The 25,201-nt window shown below is 30.8% G+C and overlaps 2 protein-coding genes across 4 annotated transcripts; one reads left to right on the top strand and one right to left on the bottom strand.

The window, feature by feature from the left end:
* The first annotated feature begins 1,212 nt into the window (after positions 1 to 1,212).
* Positions 1,213 to 8,185, top strand: LOC107032535 (protein disulfide-isomerase SCO2-like). Of its 3 annotated transcripts, none has more exons than XM_015234144.2 (4): positions 1,213 to 1,627; positions 2,145 to 2,271; positions 7,763 to 7,816; positions 7,927 to 8,185. In XM_015234144.2, exons 1-3 carry the CDS (start codon positions 1,475 to 1,477, stop codon positions 7,813 to 7,815), a joined length of 333 nt encoding a protein of 110 aa, XP_015089630.1. In that variant the 5' UTR covers positions 1,213 to 1,474; the 3' UTR covers position 7,816; positions 7,927 to 8,185. The 3 variants fall into 3 exon arrangements, with proteins under 3 accessions (XP_015089630.1, XP_015089628.1, XP_015089629.1); XM_015234142.2 differs by having other exon boundaries at positions 7,916 to 8,185; XM_015234143.2 differs by having other exon boundaries at positions 7,892 to 8,185.
* A 269-nt stretch (positions 8,186 to 8,454) lies between these two features.
* On the bottom strand, positions 8,455 to 23,307 carry LOC107002790 (putative fucosyltransferase-like protein). The gene is made up of 7 exons (XM_015200957.2): positions 22,611 to 23,307; positions 21,437 to 21,597; positions 20,035 to 20,276; positions 11,835 to 11,939; positions 11,216 to 11,372; positions 10,563 to 10,790; positions 8,455 to 9,041 (listed from the first exon to the last, which is right to left on the bottom strand). Exons 1-7 carry the CDS (start codon positions 23,013 to 23,015, stop codon positions 8,786 to 8,788), a joined length of 1,554 nt encoding a protein of 517 aa, XP_015056443.1. The 5' UTR covers positions 23,016 to 23,307; the 3' UTR covers positions 8,455 to 8,785.
* Between the last annotated feature and the right edge of the window lie 1,894 nt (positions 23,308 to 25,201).

Genomic DNA, 25,201 nt, shown 5'->3' with positions numbered 1-25,201 from the left:
GCATTAATAAGTCGTGTGGGCGTAGGCCCAAAGCAGACAATATCACTAGCGGGTTGAGTCGTTACATTTGGTTGGTAATGTAATTATTTGGTTAGCAGGTTATTAGGTGTAATTAACATGGGGTAATTACACTCTTCAATTCTCAGTGAGGGACTATGAAGTGTTGTTAATTACATGATGTAATTACAAGCCGATGACTTTTTAATTCATTATTTTTATTTTTTGATTTAATTTAATCTTAAATTTTACTCACTCTATTCCAATTTATATGACACATTTCGCTTTACGAGAGTCAACCAATTTAAGTTTGACTGATAATTTGCTCAGGAAATCTTTATATTTTTTAAATGAAATTTATATATATTCGATAACTACATAAAAAGTACTATAAATCACAATAATTAATAATTCACATGAAAAATTTACGGTCAAAGATAGATTTGTTTGAATCTTGACATTTGAAATGTGTCACATAAATTGGGAAACATGGAGTATTATTCTAAATTCTTTTTTAGTTTTATCATTCTAAAAATGTCTTTTTTTATTTTATATTATGTCATTTCTCCAAGTATCTGTTTTATTTATTTATTTTATTAGCATAATTTTGTTAGTATTCTAATTTTTTAATTGAAGGAAAATTCTTGTTAGATAAGGTTATATATTTACGTTTTTATGTTCTTTTAAATCACATTAATGTAGGTTCTGTTGAAAATTGACATCAAAGTATTACATTAAATTTCTTTTCAAATTTAAAACTTATGTTATATTTTCAATTTCATTTATTTTAGTAGTATTGACTTGATATTTCACATTGCAAATCATTTATTTTTTAGTTAGACTCGATAATTATCTCAGTGTCAAATATTTTCATAATTTATGATATTAAATTTATAATATTAATCTTCTATAAACATGTTCTATATCATATAATATTCATAGAAATCTTATATATTTTAGGAGAAAAGGTCTGAAATATATTCAAACTTTGACCGAAATTGTTGTAACGATATCAATCTTTGAAATGACATTTTATCCCTGCATTATTTAATAGAGTATTTTAAATGTGTATATATATATATATAGTGCAAGGCGTATAACGTCCTTGATAAAATTGTATCGTAACACTAATTTCGATCAAAATAAGAATATTTTTGATTCCATTATTATATTATTAATTTAATTAATATATACTAATTAAAATTACACCAAGGACACTTTCAGTTCCTTTTCTCTTTCAGCTTGGAATGCTGCCAATTAACCCTACTTCCATTGTCACCCTTCCCAAGTTCTCCATTGTTACATTCTCATTTCCTCATTCTAACACCATCTCTATTCGTTGCAACGCCGCCTCTGACCCATCCTCCTCCTCTTTCAACTTCGTCGGTGCTGATGTCGCTTCCGCCGGCTCCGGAAATTTCAAGGCACTTCTCCGGTGGAGAAGCGAACGGCGAGTAACACCAAAATACTAAAATTAATGCCTGGGAAAAGCCTTGGTCGCGCAACCGAGAGAGCTACATACTTGGCCGATGATAGTGAACCTCTTCCTCTTCCCATGAATTATCCTGACACTTGTCCTGTTTCGCCCGACGAAATTGACCGTCGACTTTGCTGTGATCCCCAAATACAGGTCTTCATTTCTCTTTATCCTTTATATTATTTGCCTTATTTTAGACTAATGAGAAGTTTTTTTTATGCTGAGACTAATTTGAACCTGGATCCATTCGAGTTAGCAGGCATCACCTTTGGTGAAACTAAAAATAGTGACCTAAACTAGTTTGACATTGCAGCGTATTGATGAGTTCTCAATTTGAGTGAACTGCACAGTTAGATTACCCCGGTTTTGTCTCATTCTATTGAGTTCTGAACTAACTTTTGGTTTTGTAATTTAACTTCTTTTATAGAGTTACCGACCAGGATTGGTCAGTATACAGTCTAATCTTTTTCAAATTTTATCCACCACTAGACTACTAAAAATATTGGCAGGAATGAGTATGCTAGTTGTTATCACAGTGTAATATCTTTGTCTACGTAAAGAACATGTTTACAAGAGAACACTAAAGATATTCACTGGTTTATGTTTGTCAGTTTTCTTTGTTCATTCTTATTTTTTGATGAAAGCCCTTTGGTAATTATTGCTACTTTAGGATTGCAAGGAAGTCGTCTATGAGTGGACTGGAAAATGTCGGAGTTGCCAAGGAACGGGGTTTGTAAGTTACTACAATAAACGAGGGCAGGAGACCATCTGTAAATGCATACCTTGCCTTGGAATCGGTGCAAGCACCTTACTCTTATTTCCTGTGTGCATTATATTTTCATGATCATTATTTGGCTTCTCTGTTCTTCTTTACTTTAAAAAGCATGGAATGCATACTCATTCATTCAAGGCTTCTTTGTATACAGTAGTATGCAGTAAGCTTTATATTCTTATGTAGTATAAATTGTGAAGAGTACCTAAATATTAATTTCATGTCTAAAAGCAGATGCACTAAAATGATATTAACTTACTGTGTCTGTATACAATAACAACCATGTCTCAATTCCTAGCAAGTCTACAGATTCTCATAATGAGAGCTCTGTCGAGTTTTTGACCAAAAACATCCATATTGTATATGCACTACTTGGATTACATCCTTGAAATATACTTTTGAACAAAAAGCATCCTTGTAATATTCTAAATTCAGTTGTTCTCATCCTTCCGTTACCTTACCGCAACAGACCCCCACAAAATCCCGTGCATGATGTGACATTTTCTTAAAACATCAGCCTGCTTCACCATTGTTGATTGGAAAGAAAAATTATGGGTACACAGTCAATTAGGAGAAAAGAGTTGCTATTTTTGTAATGAAGAAAATATTGCTGATTAGGAGTATTTGGTATGAAGAACTGTTTATGGTTAATTTCTTATCGACTTAGGTCTCTCTACATACTCCGAAAGTATTTCAGTGGTTTTTGTATTTTCTGGCATGTTTTACCACTTTCTGCATTTTACTGGAGTTTCAGATAATTTTCTTAAAAAATAGAATGTGGTTGAATAAGTTATTACAGAACTTTTAAATTTGTTGGCGTGGCTGAATCTTTTTGGTGAATAATACTGGTGAAACGAATTTTAATATGTTCATGGTTATTTTTTAACTAGTGAATTTTTTCGCGCTTTGCGCGATGATAAAAAATTTAATCAAATATTTTTATTTTTATTTTAATATTTGAATATTAAAAATATTTTAAGGATCGTTTATAATTTTCAAACTCAAATAGATTGAATTTCAAATTTTAGTTATTATTAAATTGTAAATTAAATAATGTAACAATAACGACGTTGTATGAATTATTTGTTATTGATTATAACCGTAATTTAAAATTACAAAATATATATAATATTAAATATATTATCGGAAGTGTTTGACTTTTAAAAAGAAATAAAAAGAGATAATTTCACAAAAAACATTCATGTATAATTATGAAAATAAATTTAAATATAATCATATGAAAATAAATTTTATTTTGATTAAATTTTTGAGTTATAGTTGAAGATTGATATAAAAGAATGATGCAATACCTCACTTTGGTCAAAATTATCACTTGTCTTTATTGTCAAATTTTTAATTTTTTTTCTTTATTTTGATTTATAATATTCACAAAAAGAATATAAAATATCTTATTTATCTTTCTCCTTAATATTATTACAATCTATTAAATATTTTTCATCTCTCCTAATCATACTATTATAATTTATTATTTTTTCTACATTTTAGTTTTTAAAATAATAATCTTATTTATCTCTCCTCTTTATCATCCTAATTAATTATTCTTTTTCCTTAATTATTTTCTTTCTTTTGATTCATAAAATTTGAAGAAAAAATAGATTTAAATATTATTATTATTCAAAAAGTTCTTTTTTAACTTTTTTTCTCTTGATCCGTAAAATATGCAAATAAATAAATAAAATTTCTCTTTGATGAAGACTCATAATAATTATTTTTTCTCTTTTTTCTTGACTCTTAAATATTTTTTTAATTTATATTTTATGATTAACAACTCAGAAGAAGTTATAATAGTATCTAATTTAGTTTTTTTTTAAAATATAGTTATAGTACTCTTCTTATATTATGATTACAATAAATACATTTACCTTGTTTATCTCTCATCTTATCATTACTACAATTAATTATTTTTTCATCATTTCTCATCATTGCTATAATTTAATATTTTTTCTTAAATTAGATTTTTTACCCTCTACATTTTTATAATTTTTAAAAATCAAAAATCTTATTGATCTCTCCTCCTTATTGTCATAATTTATAATTATTGTTGAAGAAAATTTTCTTCTTTAAAGTTTTTTTATTGATTTATAAAATCAGTAAAAAAAATAAATTCAAATACCTTATTTGTCCCTCTCCTCACATTACTACAATTTATCATTTTTTCTTAAACCTTTCTTTTACCTTCTATTTTTAAAAAAAGATTATAGAAATAATAATATTATTTATTTTTGTTCCTTACTATCATGCTTAATTTTGTTACTATTCTCTTTTAATTTTCTTAAACGTTGTAGAATTTAAATTATAATTTTAATTCTAATGTAGAAATCTCATATTTTGTTTGTCAAAGTCCTAATTTACATTTTTTTTGTTATAATTTACTAAATTAATTTGTTTTATAAATTGAGAAACTATGATTATCTTAATGCTTTGAAGACACGTGATAACTTAAAAAGATGTGATTATTTTTCTCATCTAAATGCATATGTTATAATAATAAACTTTTTTTCTGATTTTTTTTTTGTAAAAAGGACTCAACTTTATTTCTATGAGCATTCTGGTAAAGTTTGTTTAGAAAGTTTTTTCCAAATTTGTTATATGTATTTTGTTAAAGTATATAATGCCTCAAATTATTAGTTTCTTTAAATACTTTATTCTTTATGTAATTGGGGTTGTATATCTCTCAATCTCTCTCTCTCTATATAAATAAATAAATTGTTTATATCTCTTCTGTATAACCATAAATAATTATTCTTATTCACAAAAAGCTCCTTTTTTCTTAATTGTTTTCTTTTTTTTGATTTATAAATTTGAAGAAAAACGCAAATATTAAATATTTCTGTTAATATTCACAGACTCCATTTTAAAAAAATATAAATAAATAAGTTCTTTGATAAAAATAAGATATCTCTTGATTTTTAAATATTTTTCTCCTTTATATTTTATGCTAAAAAAACTCAAAAGAAGTTATCCATTTTCTTGATTTTTAAATATTTTTCTTATATATATTTTATGTTAAAAACTCAATAGAAATTATAAAATAGTATATAATTTAATATATGACATAATTAAAGTATTACCTTATTTATCTCTCTTTCTTACTTTTACTATAATTTATTGCTTTTATCTCTCCTCATCATAACTGTAATTTACTAATATTTTTTCTTAAATTAGTCTTTTTATCTTCTATTTTATAAATTTAAAGAGAAAATCTTATTTATCTCTGCTCCTTAATATCACAATTTACTATTATTATTGAAATTTGTTTTCTTCATTACAATTTTTTCTTTTGATCCATAAAATGAGTGAAATAAAATTCAAATATCATGTTTGTCTCTCTCCCTAGTCCCCACGTCACTACAATTTGTCACTTTTTCTTAAATTCCTCTCTAATGTATTATACTTTTAAAAAATTCTAAAAAGTAAATTCAATGAATTTATAATATATATATATATATATATATGTATATATATTCTTTGAAAGTTCAATATATATATTTATAAATTTTTTTCTATTTAAAATGTGTTATAATAAAGAAGAAAGAGAGAGAAGTAGTTAACGAAAAACTAAAAAAAACTAACGTTTTGTTTTCCTTTCTTGTGTTTATTTTTATTTTAGTTACTTTCTTCCTTTCATTTTTTACTTAATATAATATAATTTACTCGCATTTATAATATGATATATATATATATATATATATATATATATTCTTCTATTTAAGATGTTATATAATAAAGAAAAAAGAGAGAGAAGTAGTTACGGAAAAATAATTTAAAATAACAATTTTTTTTTGGGTAACGTTTTTACATTTGTTTTCCTTTCTTGTGTTTATTTTTATTGTATGTAGTTACTTAAAAAAAAATTCTTTCCTTTTTTTTCTTTACCTCCCTTTTACTGTTTACTCAGTTCACTACTATATATCTTCTTCCTTTTATCTTGCAAGTTGCAATGTCATGCCTCATCTCTTTATTTTTTTCCTAATTATATCACATAAATTTATTCTATACTATTAGAAAAAATTTACTAATATCTTTTTTTTTTAATCTTACTATTTCTTATTTTATCTTTTTATTCACTTTTTATTTGTGAAAAAAAAAAGAGAATAAAATTAGAAAACTATACATCAGACATTATTTTTACGATTTACAAACTGAATATTAGAGGACATTTAGATGTTTCTCGATCTTTGGTATATTTAATTTTTATATAGAATTTCATTGTACAATTTTGATAGATCCGTTGATATAATTTTCGTTGGCATAAAATGATTAAACTTGCACAAGTATATTCTAATGAATTCATTTATATAACAAATCAAAATTTTGATTTACCTGAAGCTGTAAATCTTCTTGTGGAATGATTCTTCAATTTTGTTAATTTACCTTCATATCCTCTTGTCTAACTTCATTTGTACAACAAATAAATTTTTTATTTATTTGAGGCAATAAAACTTTTCAAAAATTCAATTACCTGAAGTAGTATATCTTCTATTGCAATAATTCTTCTATTTCGTCAACTTACTTTTCGATTATGTGCTCTCATGCATAACTTCATTTGTATAGACAAATCAAAATTCTTGATTTACATGAAGTAGTAATTTATTTTTTTTGCAATGAAATTGGAATTTTATTTGTTACTTTCAGATTATGTGCTCTCCTATTTTATACTTTTTATTTGATTGTAATAAGTTATTGACAACCGTTACAATTCTTCATATTCCATTAGAACAATAAAAATATCATTTATGTAAAAAAATTTCATTGTCCTCTTTAATTGTAAGTTAATAGATGCATTAGATGTATTTAGAACATTATTATTTAAAAAAAAATGTTCAAAAATTGAGAGAAAAAATAAATTGAAATGGAGGTCATATAGACATGCCACATCAGCTTTTCTATATTCAGCTTTATATATATATATTGATTACTGTGTGTATGTTGCATTTCTGCAACATGTCCTAATTGTTCAACTTGGCCAGTAGCCTGTAGCTGTGAAATGGATGAGTTGGCCAGACTTTTTAATTAACAGTAACATTCTAGTACAATTTGAAAGATCATTCTCTTGAAGCCTCATCTTCATCATGCTCAATTACAACTCAATAGTTATAGTATCAGTTGAAAGGATAGTCTAGTGGTTTACCAGTGTTGTAAGTACCAACTTCAAGCATCTCTGAAGTTTTCTGTTTGTAGTTAAGGATCAGTGTATCTGGAATGGAGTTGCTAAGCTTGTAATTTTATTTCCGAATGTCATCTGCCCTGTCTGTGTCTTTTCAGGTTCTGTTAGGTCTATTACCATGGGTTATGGCAGAATGAAACATGCTCATTTCCAAAAGTGTGAAGGAACTTCTTTGTTTACGGTTTATCTTTTAAAGATGTAGTCTTGGTATACATTAGGGATGTATTTGGCCAAAAACTCACTTTATATCAGCAAAGAAGTTTCAGCTTGTTCTCAAGATCGTGGAGCAATCTGGTTTTTTTTTAACACAAAATCTTTGTCGCTACAGGTTATGTGCAGAAGATTACAGCACGCAAGGATATCAATGTTATGGAGGACTAAGGTAATGGAAAACGTTAAATATCTAATGCACTTTTCTTGTCTAACATTAGCAGACATTGATTATAGCTTTGAAAAGGCTTTTTTCACTATGGAATCCTAGTATTCTTTAAGGTGCAAAGAGGTTGCCAGACTGACATTTTTTGGAGTCAGCTAGAAGATAGATGCCTCCATACTACATTCATAATGCAAGAAACAAGTTATTGAAGATCAAGGCCGGCATTCTGGGAAGAATGATGATTATTTTCTAGAAGTAAATGCTATTAGTTCATTTATTCCCTTGATTATTTCATATACATGTTATACATTGACGTTGGACTCTTGGTTGTTGATAAATCATTGATGAATGATAGATCTCACATTTTGCAACACAGAGCTGATAAAAGTTATAAGATAGAATAAATTTTAAGAAAGGAACGACCAATTTTTTCTCAAGTAAGATCGAGGTAAATAAATTTTGTTGTTTAGCAACAGATGCTAAAATAACTTTAATGTTTCTTAAATTTTGTGTAAGACAAACAACAAAACATAAATTGAGACCGAGGGTATATTATACGATCCAATAGGTTAGAGGCCTTTTTACCCTTTTTCCATTTGAAAAAAAGAGGAAGAGGTTTACTCATCATCCATCCACCCGACACACAGAAAGAAGTTTTTGCATTTGTCATTACACAAAATTGAGCAACTAGAACCATCCTGCAAGGGAAAATTCCCAAACAATGCAAGGTTAAATGTTTGTAGCTTTCTCCCTTTCTTTTTCCTTGAAAATGTAAAAAGTGAGAATTTTCCACCCAAAATTAGACTGTCCTTGTAATAATCAAATCCTTAATCAACAGGATAACAACATTTTACACTGCAAAAATTTTGTAACCAGAATGATGTAGACAATGGGGGTAGGTTGTAAGGATAATGAGCACTAAGCCATTGGCTTACAACAAGCTGCTGTCGAGACCCACTGTTTTTTGGCATGATCTTAAACAAATATGGCTTCAAACTTTGCACATGGGTGGCTTTCAATGTGATCCCTAAAATCAGTGTCTCCTTTGAATGTGAAGTTGTACAATGCTTGTCGTTGTGTCATGCCAAGAGGATGTAATCTGTAGAGTTTTAGTTCATCTCCTCCGCGTAGTATTTCAGGTCTTTCTTCTTTCCAAATGGGAACATGCTTTAGAGATTTGAACTTTGACACTACTGTAGATTCAAAAGCCTCCAACGACAAATTAGATGACCTGCAAAGGTTCCAGCAATGACGTTGATTGAAATATTACATCAATAGTTAGGTAAGCTGTAAGAAAGAGACATGAAAACAGTTGTACATGCTCAGCACGACAAAGGAAAAGTGCAAGAGAGAATTCACATAGTGACAACGGTTTCAAATTTGTTTTTCATGGTCTGATCCCCCAAACTTCAACATGCTAATGATCCAGCTAGTGGCATAATTAGTGGGAACCAAACACCATTTACCAAATATTTTCTGGAACGTTGCTGCTTCATTCTATATATCAACTTAATCAAGAAATAAACAAGACTAGTCAAACGTTGAGATTATGATACATACTAGACATATCTAAGAGCAGCTTTGTAGTAGCTTTATTGTCCAATTTTAGTGGAGAAATGAGAAGTTAGTACATACTCAAACCTACCACCACTACTACCAAAGCTCCAAAACATGGCGCCCACAACACTAACCAGTTGGACTTTATTGGACAGTCTGAATAATTTAAAAGTTAAGGGGCCAAATATACCCTTAATACATATTCGATATGAAGTAATTTTACCCTTCGTTTCAACAGTGTCTTGTTTGTAACCAAATGCCCCAAATTTGCCATTATTGGCTAAAAGAAACTGTTTTCCCTATTAAAAGTTATTCCCTCCATCTAACTTTATGTGGCACCCTTTCTTTTTTAGTCCGTCCAAAAAGAGTGTCCCCTTACTATAATTAGAAACAATTTGACTTTATGATTCCCTTTTACACTTAATGACATGATTTACAACCACACGTTGGTTTTAGTCCACAAGTTTCAAAAGGTCCTTTTTTTTCTTAAACACCGTGTCAAGTGACACGGTGTCAGTTGACATGGTGTCACATAAAATAATACGGAAGGAGCACAATTTATGCTTTGAAAACAAAAGAAATGCCACCTATTATTAACCAACCCCCCCCCCCCTCTTCACCATTTTAAAGCACCATGTATAATATATAGCTAATTTTGAACTACCATGTATGTAAGGGCAAATATTAAACTCACACTATATCAAGGTAAATATGACTCCTGTAAAGCAATTCTAACCACCCTATACCTTTAAGTTCTGCACCATAAACTCAACTTTCACAATACTCCTTCATTCCCAACAACACTTTTTGACTCTTAAATGGTACATACTAACCATATAAACAGAACCAATTTCATTTCACCTACAATATGCCTTCATATCACCTAAGATTGAGTACGAAGCAAACTACCCCAAAAAACATACACGTCAATTTTACCAACAGAATGTCATTTTGAAATGCCATATATTACATAACCTTGACTAGAAAGTTGAATCATCACTCATGCTACAATCGTTAGACAAAACAATGCAACCCATTAATGACTTAGTGAAAAAAAAACTCAAATTTTGAGACATTTCCTCAAAGAATCAGAGAGGACATTGATGAAAATGCGCGCGCGCGCGCGCGCGCGCACACACACACACACACACACATATATATATAATATGTTAGTTGTAGTCATGGCAGAAAATACCTTAGGAAAATGGACTCCATCTCAAACCTCCCTCTTTCACGCACATATACATGATATACAGTTTCTGAATCTCTGGTACATTTGCAGGGACGTTTCTTAAATTTTGGATTCTTCTCTTCTCTCTCCCGAATACTTGTTGCTAAGAAGATACACAAACGGCATGAAGAGTGGACTGCTGCCATGTCAACCAGGGCTTTGAAAGAATCAGATGGTCCCTCAACCTTCCACCTATATAATCAAAACAAGTCACTTGTTAGCCAGAACCAGGAAATTTAAGAAACCTTTAATAAATTTTGTATGGAGAGGGTCAATCACAACTCCAGCAAGCCTAAGGGGAGCGGCAGACCGAGACTCAATTCATCCCTATTCAGGAGTTCTAATTTGTCCAAAATAATATATCTCTACGTTGAAAACTAGGACAAGGTAGTAAAAGTTATTTAACTATAGAGACAAGCCTTTGTTACTTTCTTAGTGAAAAGATATTTAAAAAGTACAGAAAGATGTTGGAAAAAAGTTGTTTTTTTTGAGAGCGGATAAAACTTCAAGATAAACCAAAAAAGAGTTGATTTAGGACAGAAAAAACACTTAAAATCAAGAGGAACGCCGATCAAATAAGAATTTGATGCAAGAAAAGCACCACTTTTTGAGCATACCTTAACAACTCATTATATGCACTAGGATTTGCTGCAAGGTACTTCATAGTATTGGCAACGCTTTCAGCATCTTTCAGCTCTTTAATGTGTAAAAGTGAATTATTAGAAGGAGCAAACTCTTGGATGTTTGGAGCACCAATCACCACAGGGATTGATCCTGCAAGTTTATACGAACTTGCTTTGATCAGCAGAGTTGAGCACCATAAATCTTAATTCCGAAGTAGTAATTTGCGAAAAATAATAAACCCAGGAAGACAAAAGAAAATGGTTAAACCAGGATAATTCATGTAAGATCATTTCAACGAAATTTCTAAATCTTCTCAAAATGAGCAAGAGCTGAGCATCTGTGCGCTGTACCAGAATATACAAATCAAGATACGAAACATATTTGAAGTACCAAAAGGTACTCACAAGTATACGTTTTTTTTTGCAACATTTGTTCTGCATGGCACACTTTAAAGCTAATATCTTCAAGGTTTTTTGTGACAAATATTGCATTGCAGAAAAACAAAAAAAAAATGCATCAATATAGAGGGATGGGGACTTTCGATATAGTAATAGATACATTGGAAACTAAGTGAACAAATCAGAATAAAAGTTAACAGTCAAGAGTTAATACCAGCAACCAGAGACTGGAAGAATTTTTCAGTGACATAATCCTCCTCATTAGAATTCTCAAAAGCGAAGCTAAATTTAAAGCGCTTGAGAGTTTCCACTTTGTCCACTGCCACAAACAAAGAGGATAAGTGAGAGTTAAAAGGCTACAATGTAAAATTAATCTTACATGCATGCATGAAGATGTTCCGCATCCAAATATTTGATTTATCCAGACTACCTTTTCTCTTTCCAACAAATCAAGGTATAGCTTCCCATTATGACTTTACAGGAAAAGATTTGCTCTTCAACTCTTTTCTTATAACTGGAAAAACCCCAATGGTCAATAGCGCAAGATTTGAAACTAGTAGATAACGAGCCAGACCCTCTACTCTTTCCACTTAAATACCAGGCTTTTATCTATCGGAAGGCCCAAACTGTGATATGCATCTAACCCAAACATTATACGCTGCACTCTTACCAGTTACCACTAGACTAAAGCTTTGGAGCCATCTTCTTTTCAACTCTATTCGAATGAGTTGCAATTTGCAAAGCAGAATTCTCTTTATGCCTGCACTGTGTTTAATTTACAGGAGATGTCTGCTTTTCAACTCTATTCTAATAGATTACTTCCTCCTTTCGAAAGGAGGAAGTAATCCATTAGAATAGACTAAAAGGACATTCTCCTTTGTAGTTTGTTTCAAAAACAACTATCCCTTTCTTTTATTTGGCAACTAGTAAAATTACCCACGCCTTGCACGGAAATTTAATATCACAGACTTTATAAAATAAATACTTAAAACCTATCAGTCATAAAGGAAAATGATAATTATAACATCTTTATAATTTATCCTTTTGCTACCGGAAAGTGTTACTATTTGATATTTTGGGGGAATCAACTCAACATCAACTTGAGATATTAAATTTTCTAATAAACAAATAAATGTCGGTGAAGGGATAATTATATTTTAAATGGGTCTCCTGAAGGCTTTTTCAGTGCACACAGAGGAATCAGGAAAGGGGATCCCTTATCACCCTTCCTGTTCATCGTAGCTACGGAGGGGGGCTTAACAATATGTTGAAGATAGCCAAGACAACAGGAAGAATACAGGGATTTGAAGTCAGTAAGATTGCTGGGAATAGTATGGAGATCACACACCTACAGTATGCTGATGATACACTAATTTTTTGTGGGGCTGAGGAGGAGCAAGTGATGATTTTGAGACTTATACTAGTCAACTTTGAAGCATATCTGGACTTAAACAGGAACAAAAGCCATTCCGGATATGGAACACATCTGACAAACCTTGGGAGGAGTGACAGGTACTCTGCCATCAGTATACTTGGGCATGCCTTTGGGGGCAAAGTCTGGAGCCATAGACATTTGGAACCCAATACTGAAGAAATGTGAAAAGAAACTAGCCAGATGGAGATCACAATACCTCCTCTCCTTGGGAGGTAGATTAACTCTGATAAACTCTGTTCTGGATGCTCTCCCTACATATATGCTATCTATCTTCGTTTGGACAAAATTAGAAGAAGCTTCTTGTGGCAAGGAAATAAGGAAAGAAAAGGCTTTCATTTAGTCAAGTGGAAGAATATCATCAGAAGTAAGATGCAAGGTGGATCAGGTATCAAGAATCTCAAAAACCGTAGCAAAGCTCTAAAGGTGAAATGGTTATGGAGCTACCATCAGGAGGACCAAGCACTATGGTATAGGGTGATCAACAACAAGTATGAGGAGCTAAATATATGGGTAATCAAGGAGGAAAGTACCCCTATGGGATTAGCCTTTGGAAATCCATCAGAATATTTTGGCCTTCTCTCAGTAATCAGTCAACTGTCAAGGTACAAAATGGCAGAAAAACTAGTTTTTGGTTTGATAAATGGTTGGATGGTATGAGCCTCAAAGATCGTTTTCCTGACATCTTTACATTTTGCTCAACACCAACAAAACATGTAGACACAACAAGGCTGGGATCTGATCCTCCGAAGAAATCTGAATGACTGGGAAGTTCCCAGAATACTTGAATTGTTTAAGTTTCTGGAGAATTTTCAAGGTATACAAACAAGAGAGGATTATTTATGGTGGCAGGGGCACAACAAAGGTAGTTACAAGGTGAAAGAAGGATACAAACAGATAAGTCCTGGTGGCATTCAAGACTTCAAATGGCCTATGAAGCAAATCTGGAGGATTAAAGTGCCACACAAAGTGGCATGCTTTACATGGCTACTATCCAATGAAGCAGTTTTGACATTGGATGATGTGGCCAAGAGAGGAATCTCTCTATGCAACAGATGTTCCTTATGTGGTAAGGCTAGTGAGACATCTCTTCTTGCATTGCAACTTTACTGAGTAGCTGGGGCAGATTTTCAGAGAAACATGAAGGATGATCACTGCTAGTATTTGGTGGACTATATGGACCGAGAGAAACGAAAGATGTTTTGAGAATAGGAACAACAACCAGCAAGAAGTAAAGCTTAAGTGTATTTTGTTGTTTTGCTTTTGGTGTACAAATTTCTACTCCAATGTAACTAAGTCAATCATAGATATTTTAGGATCCATTTATATTTCGTTCAGCTTTTGGATAGATTATACATCCTTTCTACATTTGTAAATACGGTTTCTCAACACTACCTAAGTACTAAATGAAATACAAATGTTACCGGTTTCAAAAAAAAAGGGATTCTAATTTTAACGTGTAGAAAGTTAAGCCCTACATTTTGCTTTATATATATCATTTTAAAGTTCCTCATTTAAATGTATCATAACTAATTATTAAAATGAAAAACTAAAGAGAGAATGTATCATATTGGACAAAAATTTGACTTATTACATATACTTGAAAGGGAAAATTATTACACAAAACTATTCAGTTTGTTTGGATGCTTTTTAAACCAGCATACCAGAGTGACGGTGTTCAATATGAAACTATACTTCTATTCCAATTGTAGTGTCGAGAAACACATTTATTATTTTAAGATAAGTATATACAACTTGCAGTAAATGTGAGAATTTATCCATACTTCATATTTAATATGAGCAATTAATTTATTGTGTAGTTATCTATGTCTTTGGGATTAAAAGAGGCTCCAGCCTAATGATATTCCTCTATAGGTCATCCGACATCCTTGAAGCCATGTCAGAAGTTTATTAATTTTTTTCTTGTTTTCCTGGTTCACTTCGCACATCAAGGTGTGATAAGGCTTTTAAGTTCTTTATGTCCTTACAATGGCATATACCAAATTTGAATTATCTTCGAGAGATGGTAGTATAGATCTTTAAGGAATATTTTTATTGTACCTTCAAAAAAAGTTTCAGTAGAGAACTTGCGTGAACACTCAATTAATGTGTGTTATTTAATTTGTACTAACAAATACTTATGACAATAACTTTAAGAAACATAAACAACAAAGTTTAAAGCATGTACTCAAAAACAGTAATTAATACCATAAGCGTAAATTAATGATATAAAAAACATTTCAGGATCTATAACAATAGAATGAAAGAGAGAGAAAAAAGTTACACTCATTAAATGCACAATGTCCCCTTATGGCAATTATTCCCCTCTAGTACCCGAGGTTTAAAGAAATAGATCCTCTCAAGATAAACGATTTAATTCACTAGTGTATTGATAAAAAACAATGGTGTAAGTGAGTCACTCAACAGAAACAAAGTACAGGAATATTTAATTGTGCAGAAGAAGTAGTAGTTTAGAATTTTTGTTGTTTTAAAATGAGAGGAAATCCCTCTATTTATAGACAACAAAGGGTAGTGTGAACAAATGCTTATTGTGCCTTATCGTAAAGGTCACAACTCTTTAGAAAAGTTACAATCCTTTGGAAAGGCCACAACCTTTCATAAAAGTCATAACTCTTCACTAAAGTCACAACTTTTATGTAAATCGCAACTCTTCATATGTCATTGACACCTTTTAAAATCCAACAATATGTACTTCATATATCAATTAAAAGCTTTAATAAATGATATTGATCTTCAACTTATATTATATCACTCCTAGACAAAAGAAAATCATCGAAAATCATCAACTCAAATCACCAAAGGTAGAGTAAGATTATGGAAAAACTGTAGACTAATGCATGCAATAGTGCAAGTACACAGAATTAAAGGAGAAGCATCCACAATTCCAAAACTAAAAAGAAAAATCTCAACGTATAACTGTTATATATACATAGATCCAACTAACTCACATAGTTTGGCCCAACATTTCATTGTGGTATTAGTTGGTTAAACTTAAGTTTGGCCTAGTTTTTCTATCTGGCGATCAGTTGCTCACGTAAGTTCAAAAGGGCTTATATTTATACATATAGAAGATATGGTGGAGGCTTAATTTGTAAGATGGTGGTGACGGTTACGAAGTTTTATGAGAGGAAAGGAAGGCAAGTTTTGAAAATAAATAAATTATAAGAAAATTCTAATTTTTTTGTGGTGCTACATAGATACTTCTATTTCAGCTTTTCACGTAGGAGGGTGTAGGGTTCCAAATATTTAATTTTTAATCAAACATGCAATCCATAATATTCTTCCAAAATGTGTGCTTATTTAGAATATTCATTAATTAAATTAGAATATTATCTATTTGAAGTTTATAGACCAGTTTTTTTATAATATTAGTTATCAATCTATAATTATTTAATACTACATTATTAAAAAATAATACGTATCTATACTTATTATAGATAAAAATTTAGTAATATTTCTTATATAGACATATATTTGTCAAAAATAATAAATGTTTAATTTTGATGATAATTAATTTTTATTTTTAAAATTTAAAGGATTGAACTATGTAATTATACATGTATAACAAAATATTGTGTTCGTAACAGTGTTTTGGGAGGCGAGAAGCGGAAAAAAGCGACGAGGGCTTGCTTCACAGAAGCGAGAAGCGTGAAGCGAAGCGCGCGCTTTTTTAAAAAAAAGCGACATTTAGTATAAAAACAAAAAAATATTAAATAACTAAATAGAGGTAATATAGTCTTAGATTAAAAGAAAATAGATAGTCAATAATACTCATAAGTAATAACATATAAAGCAAAAAATCAAAAACATAATTAAATCACAAATACTCAAACTCCTATTCTTCAACAAGATCCTCAAACTCTTCAAGTGCCATAACCAAGGGTTATAATTGGTCATCATCTTCTTCATCATCAGAAGTGTCAAAAAATAAAAAAAAGAGCTGCTAGCATACACATTGATCAAAAAATAAAAACGAAAAAAAGAAGCAAAAGAATTGAAAAAAACAGAGGAGGCAGTCAGTAATTGTGAACAGAAACAGAGAAGATCACAGCAGAGATGAAGAGAAGAAGAAGAAAAAACTACAGCAGTCGCATCGTGAAGAGAAAAGAAACTCACAGAGATGAAGCAAAGGCGAAGATTGTATATTTCAGGAGAAAAGGAACTCACAGAGATGAACTAATAAACATCGGTTAAAACTTACCTGTAGTCGCGGTCGAGGTGTGAAGAGAGACACAGTCTCAGCCGCGGTTGTGAAGAGAGAAGAAGCGAAAGAAGAGTCGTGAAAGAAAAATTAAGTTATATTGTATATTTCAGATTTTTTTTAAAAAAGACTAGTTTTAAAAAAAAAACTAATTGTCGCTTTTTTATAAAAAGCGCGCTTTATTGCGCTTTTGCCTTAGTGTCGCTTCTCGCTTCTTTATCTGAAGCGAGCGCTTTTTTCAGATCGCATCGCCTCAAGAGAAAAAAGTGCACTGGTGTCGCCTCGCTTTGAAGCGCGCTTTTTTGCGCTTTTCACAACACTGGTTCGTAATTACACTATGGGGTCGTTTGGTAGGAGGTATAAAGAGAAATAGTCCATGTATTATGTATGGTATTATTTAGTACTATGTTTGGTAGAATTTTTGGGTTTAAGTATAACTAATCCATGGATTAGTTATACACCCTACATGGTATTATAGAAGGTATTACTAATACCTTCCATGCGCTGGTATTAGTAATACATTTGATTTAATACCATAGGATTATCTATGTAAAGAAAAAAATATCCCTCAAATCATTTTATTTTGTTTTCTTGATTTTATGTTTTATATTGATACAAGTAAATTTATTTAAATAAATTAGCTTACAAATTTTATTATTTACACAGTTGTTTGTTAATAAATAATTGCAATACATATCAATACAATATTTGAAATGTAAGTTGTTTAAACATTTACAAATTGAAAAAGGCAACTATATCACCACATGAGGTTTGTGATCGTAATTGAATATATTATTTGTTGGTTTATATGTGATTTCTAATTGTGTCTATTTTGAACAATTTATAAATTGCATACATATTAAAACTACAACTTGCAATTTTTTTCTATGTAAATTTAGATGATTCATTCGATTTTATTGTTATTTACCGACTTTTCGATTTTTAAGTAGATGGTCTATCTATTCTAAATTGAAAATTAACTTTTTAAGTGATTAATTTATTAAGATAACAATTGTTTACCCTCAAATAATTTAAGTGAGAAAATAGCAAACATAACAACAAAATCGTTCTTCTCCTAGCTACTTAGAAGGCCATAAAAATATAATATTGTTCTTCAATTATCTATTGACGGATTACATAAAATAGAAAATCTTATAACAATGCAAGGGTATAATTGGAAAGAAACTTTTTATAAAGTTTTAATCCAAACACAAGATGAGGCCAGATTCAATGAACCAAACACTTGATTAAAAAAAAAAATACACCCTGCATTACTAACCCCTATATGGCTTATGACAAATAAACAAGTGTTTGTTTTGTTTACAAGGTAGCTTTACAAGGTAGCTTTCCAGAAAGACCTTTAGAGGATTTAGGGGTGTTTGGTACAAAGATTAACAACATAGGGATTAGTAATGCAGGAATAGTAATGCAGTAATTAGTGTAGAAATTAGTAATGCGGGGTTTAATTTTATCAAGTGTTTGATTCATTGTTTCTCACCTCATCTTGTGTTCAGATTAAAATTCTATAAGAAAAACTTTTCTCCGATTATACCCTTAAATTATTATGTGATTGGGTCAAGGTAAATAATTGTCGGACAATTTTATTTTTTTATGGCCTTCTAAGAAAAAAAAGTTTTGTTGTCATGTTTGTTATTCTTTCACTTGAATTATACGAGGATAATTATCATCTTAATAAATTGATCACTAACAAAATATCAATTTTTAATTTAAAAAAGGATAAACCATCTAATTTTAAAACCAAAAAAACGATAAACAATAGTAAAATTTTGAATAAACCATCTCCATTTACATATAAAAACTGTAAGTTGTAAATTTAATATGTATGAAATTTTAGAAATGGTTCAAAATACAAATAATCAGAAAACCACACAAATACATATACATTCAATAAAGATCACAAACGTCATGTGTTGTGAATTATTTGTCTTTTCAGTTAGTAAATGCTAAACAACACACATTTCAAATATTCTATTGATTTGTATTTGATTTATTTAGTAACAAACAACTCTCTATAAATGATTAATAAGCTAATTTTTTTAAATAAATTTACTAGTACAAATATAAAACATAAAATCAAGAAAATAAACAAAATAATTAAAATGATTTGAGGAATAGTTTTGTCTTTACATAGACTTATCACGTGATATTAAATCCTATATATTACCGATACCTCCAAATGGAAGGTATTAGTAATACATCATATAATACCATATAGGGTGTATAACTAATCATATATAGGCCCAAATTCCAACCAAACATAGTACTAAATAATACCATACATAATACGTGAACTATTCCTCCTAATACTCCCTACCAAACGACCCTTTATGTGTTTATGAGCACATTTTGCAAGGAAACAAATATAAGGTTTGTACTTCCAGTTATTTTTGAAGGAATGTATGACAATTGAGGAAGAGTGACTCCTTTCACAAAGAATGATCTGGTTTGACTTGATATGGAGTTTAATAATATAAAGAAAACTTTTGAATCTTGTGGTCCTAAATTAAAGTTAGGTCAAATGTACAAATCTGTCATTTGATCTTGTGGCTTTAAACATGCCACGTGGAAATCTAAAATTAAAATGTTACCAAAAAAAAAAAGAGGTCATTCTTTTTAAAAGGAGGTCATTCTTTTTGAAAAGGAAGGAGTAATACTTTTTAGACAATGAGCTCCTTAATGGTAACTACTTCGAAAAAGACACCATCAATATATCATCATGTATAATGGAAAGACACTGACCATTTCCATCCCGATTATGATGACAACTGCCAAAAGAATCAATCTTGATCATTTCTCTTTCAAGAACTTCAAGAGCTTGCAACCGGAAGTTGCGAGCACCGCAATTAGAAATAAAAGCAGCTGCTAATGCATTCTCAGTTTTAGGTTGCACTGGAGCCATTATATCATACTCGGCCCAAGAGAAGTACCCAACAGGAACATCTGAAGAGAGGCTTGTTGTCATTATAATATCATATCCCCTTCTGAAACAGGAGAAACAATTATAAAGTTGTTTAATGATTTCTCAAAACAGATATAAAGATTAAGAAAAATATATGAAAGAGTTACAATTTATATTATAACCACAATATGATCCTAAAATTATTGTGTGCATGTGGTCTCCCTGCACCAATTTATGATCAAAGCATTTGTAGACAACCTGTCCGGCCTCTGTTGTGGAAAGTGGCTTGGCTTTAAGTATATGTAGGTATTAAGCGTTTTTCTTCCAATAAGTTGAGCATATTTCTAAATAAGTCACTTGATGCATCCAGAATTCACCTTCATACAAATTAATGTCTCAGAAATCCATGGAACATGGCATTTACATCCCATTTTGCCTAAACCTTAAAATATGTGATCTAGCATGGTTATCGAATTGCTATATGCATAACGAAAGAAAATGTCATTGAGTACTAAAAAAGAAAATTGCCAAGTAAAATCAAGGCTCCTTTCAAAGTAGTTTGTTTTGTGTGGTTGGTGGCCAGGCAAGCTGCTTAACCTAGGATAAGTTAAAGAGGAGGAATTCAGATAAGCTCAAGGTATTATTAATTCTATGCAAAATAAGAGAATAACAGTCATTTGTTCTTTGCATTGTGGATGTTGAAGTATAGAACCATCTCATCTAAAAGCTAAAATTGTTTGTGAGACCACATTTTTGATAATTTATGTCTTCAATACCCCACCATCCACCACCCCAATCTGCGAGCCTTGATCTTTTTCATGAGTTAAGCACATGGATATTCTTCGTTGGTAGTGGTACGGTTAGACAAATGCAGAACCTTTGCTTGTTTGATATCATGTTTAAGTGTGGTCAGAGTGTGACCATCTCATCTGAAAGCTTAAGTTGTCAAAGAGAGAATGTTTTTATTTACCTAATTATTTCTTCAATAAAGGTGTTACTAGTCAGCTGGGGCAATTATCTCACAGCATGATAGGCCTAAGGGACTAAGCATAAGTTCACACTTCTATTTGGATTTAGCTCTTCTTTGAGCAAAATGCAACTGCTTTTCGCATTCACAATGTTAAAAGCTCTTGCCAGAAACTAACAGCGAGAAAAAAAAAGATCTCCGGCAAAGGCTATTATCTTTCAGGAGCACCGTGTAGGTAGGAATGTTTAAGTCTTTTTCAAGATGTGCTTACCCACCGTCGTGCCATAGCAACATCATTTTCAGGATAGTATTGAGCTGACTCCATTGACCGAAGCACGCCAGCTTTGCCAGCCTCTTGTGTTGTTCCAAATGCTGCATCAGGCTTCTTATCAGAATCCCCTCCGAACTTGCATCCCACGGCACAGGACTTCCAATCCTAGATTATGAAAGAATGGCCATCAGATCTCTAATATGGTAAAAACAAAAACATTCAAGAAGAAAGACGGTAACCAGATAACTATTACCTGCTCTCACCTACATGCCAGTACTTGATTTAATGAAGGAATAAGGTAAAAGAAAAGAAGATACTCATGGTTCCTCCACATATTTTATCCCCCACTTGTATATAAAATCCATTAGTATCTTTACCCATATGGAATAGGCTTTGGAAAAGCCAGTACTTTATAACAAATCTTACTGTAACCATGATAAAAGAACAAAAACCAGATCACCACCATGGATGTGTTAGCTTAGCATATTGATTGATCTATAATTGGTAGGTTATTTAGTATTTGGTTTAGGGATGTACGCATTTTAAAAGAAACATGTAACAAGAACCCATCAATTTGTCAGTATCTTCTGCATACAAGCTTCAAAATGCCAAAACATAATTTAAAACTACAAATTTATGTTCTTCCATCTATCAAGCCTCATGTCTAGAACAGACAAAGACATATAGGCAAACAGTTTATAATGCATTTTAAATGAAGTAAATACCAAAACATAAATGCCAACAAAAATCCATATTAGGTGCAGACATCTTCTAAAGAAATGCTCCAAAAAACAAAAACAAAAAAATCAACCGTCTCCCATACTATTGGGGTCTAACCCTCTATATTCATTCTGCCCTATTCCGGCTCATTTCATTTGAATCCTGATAAGAAAAAAGTTCAATAGTCTCAAAAATTAGCTCACACGATCAGGATTGTCCAACATCATATAACGAGACTCATCCCAATATCCAATGTGGGACTCTAAACACTCTCCCCAGTCCCCACAAGCCCAAATCTCGTTAACTAAAGCGTAGACAATATATAGGGGGGCCAACATCGAAAATGAAAATTGAGATGAATGTTGCTCCACACATATGGCCTAACTCAACCTCAAAAGCTAATTCGATCTCTTAGCAAATAGAAAGTATATACATTAATACATGAAAAACAATATAACCTTATCTCCACCATGAACAAAAATTGGATCTTTGTCAAAATCTCTAGAATATTCCATGGAATCCTCCTTTAGCAGCCATTCCTCACAGCTCCCAGGTACCAAATCTTGATCAACCTCATCGCTCAAGTCAACTAACCCAGTAGGGTCATCATCACCATTACTACTAATACTACTCACTTTACCAGTTGATGTAGTAAACTTGTAAAATGAATCAGCCCACGAGTTAACAAGATTAGCTTTTTCAGCCATATCTAATCGACCCAGAAAAGCAATTTCAACTAAAACCACAAGACCAACCAACAAGGGCAACCAATTAGACAATTTCTTTTGAGGAACAACTGAAGTAGTAGAAGTGGGTAAACCTTCATTTCTTTGAACCCTTTGAACTGGAACAGCAGCAGCCATTAATGGTAGGATCAAGAATATGTTCTTTTTGGTGAAAGGAAGCTACAAATGTGATCTTTTGTACTTTTTCTTTAGAGGGTTTTGAGATTCTTGACTATATGTGGCGATTCTGGAAAAGGGTATAGGAGTGAAAGTCAAGCAAAGACAACTATGAAGACAAGTTTATTGGTCAAATCTTGTAAAGTCTTCTTCTTTCTTTTTTCTTTTTTCCTCTTTCTCTCTTGTACGTTGGTGTCTCAGTGGACATTTGTCGGATTCCGTTTGTTTTTCCGAGTGTTATGCAATGCCGTCATTTGGTAGGGCAAAAATATACATATTAATTTTGTATATCCGTAAATTTGTTTGGTGTACTTATTCCATGTTACGTATAACTAGTTCATTTTTTGTGTGTTAAGAAGTGTATTATTAATTTAATAAATTTTTAAATATTAGACATGTAAAAAGATTTAGAGAAAAGGCATAAAGTGAATATTGAAATTGTCTCGGATTTTTCATAAAGACACATTAACTTTGCAATTGTTTTATTACCTCACTAAATAATTTTGAACATATATCCACCTCCCACCCCCCCATGTCAAATTGAAATTCACTTCTATTTTTTTCTTTTCTTTTTCTTCTTCTTCTTCTCCGGTCATATTCTTTATAAAATTTATACTATTATTTAGACTTTATTGAATTATTGATAACAAAATTAATTATTTTTGTAAGAAAATTTAAAATTTTGAAGGTACTATTAATTACTCATTTTTCATATATATTAGAAATGATAAGAATCAATTAATTCCTCAAAAATTGAAAGAACTTAATTGAAATCGAGTAAAAAAACTATATGATACTTCCTAATCATCTTGAAATCTAATGAGTTTATCGAATTGTTCAAAATATAAGAAAATATTTAGATAAAATTTTAAAACTAAAGAGAATAAAACTAATAGTAATAAAAAAAGAAGGAAGGTGAAATTGTGATAAAAATGATGAAGTTGAAAGTAAGAAGCTTCAATGAGTGGAGTTGACAATGAATTTTTGAAAAGAAAGAGAAAAAATAAAAAAGTTAAAATGATAAGAAAAATAAGAAAATATATCTTATAATAAAATACTTGTAAAAATAAAATTATATTAGTTATTTTAGACTGTTCACTCTCTTTGAGAGAGTGCACACCACTCTCTATGTCAGATGGACGAAAAATGATATAATTATATCTATTCAAAATTGTTTAGTGGGTAATAGGACGGTTGCAAAGTTAAGGTGTCCTTTTAAAAATTTGGGACAACTTCAATGGTGACTTTAGTCTTTTCTCAAGGATTTAATATATGCATTAGTATGGTGAAAGATAGAGAAAAGACATAAAGTCAGTATTGAAGTTGTCTCGAATTCTCAAAAACACACCGTAATTTTGTGGGTGTCCTATTTTCCCATTAAATAATTTAAAAGTGTTATAGATATCTCATTTTCACCCAACCTCAATTGCAAGCAAAGAAGTGTCACCATGCATCAATGATTATTTGACACATATTAAATTCTTTTTATTTTTAATTTTTAGGTTCATTTTCATTTTTTTTAATTTTTATTAGCTTTATTTTCATTTTTCCCTCTTTCTTCTTCGACCTTCATTACTCATCTTTGTTGTAAATCCTCCAAAAGTAGCGCTCATTGTCGCCTTCAACGTCGCCTCCCATGATGCTTCCTTATTACAACACTATTTCCGCCACTAAATCATCACTAGATAAAAGTCAATTCAACTTTCATATTACTAAAACAAGGTAATGAAATTCTATATTCAGACCAAAAATAAGAATAAAAATTGGAGTTTCATAGTACTCACTAATCAATCGAATAATGGAATTCACATTTGTTTTTTTTGGTTTTTTTTTTTCCAAAAAAAAAAGAGAGGATTAAAGAAGAAAAAAAACAAAGAAAAGCAATAGCCAAGAAAAAAAGTGATAAAATTGGATGAAGTAAATTGATGTTCTAAGTTGAAGAAGATGAAGAAAAGGTAATGGGGTTTTTGAGTTTCGGTGAAGAAGATAATGGAAAGAATGAATTCGTCAAAGAGAGAGCACCATCATTGATTTGCTTTGGAAAAAAAAAGTTGAAATCGATTTAGGGCTATCAATGGCTCTTTTCTCTTTAATATTGGGAAGATGATGTAAATTAATTAAATAATTAATAATAAAGAAATAACACG

This window comes from Solanum pennellii, chromosome 10 (genome assembly GCF_001406875.1).
Source record: "Solanum pennellii chromosome 10, SPENNV200".
Classification (NCBI taxonomy): domain Eukaryota; kingdom Viridiplantae; phylum Streptophyta; class Magnoliopsida; order Solanales; family Solanaceae; genus Solanum; species Solanum pennellii.
Note: the sequence above shows the minus strand (reverse complement) of the source record. Positions and strands in the feature narration are given on the sequence as shown.

Excerpts from the sequence above, each read along its gene's own strand:
- LOC107032535 (XM_015234144.2), top strand. The coding sequence starts at position 1,475 with ATGCCTGGGAAAAGCCTTGGTCGCGCAACCGAGAGAGCTACATACTTG. Across the intron at positions 1,628-2,144 it reads GCTGTGATCCCCAAATACAG|GATTGCAAGGAAGTCGTCTA; the intron begins GTCTTCATTTCT and ends TTGCTACTTTAG. Across the intron at positions 2,272-7,762 it reads CATACCTTGCCTTGGAATCG|GTTATGTGCAGAAGATTACA; the intron begins GTGCAAGCACCT and ends TTGTCGCTACAG.
- LOC107002790 (XM_015200957.2), bottom strand. The coding sequence starts at position 23,015 with ATGGCTGCTGCTGTTCCAGTTCAAAGGGTTCAAAGAAATGAAGGTTTA. Across the intron at positions 20,277-21,436 it reads GATGTTGCTATGGCACGACG|AAGGGGATATGATATTATAA; the intron begins GTGGGTAAGCAC and ends CTCCTGTTTCAG. Across the intron at positions 11,940-20,034 it reads TCATAATCGGGATGGAAATG|TGGACAAAGTGGAAACTCTC; the intron begins GTCAGTGTCTTT and ends TGTTTGTGGCAG.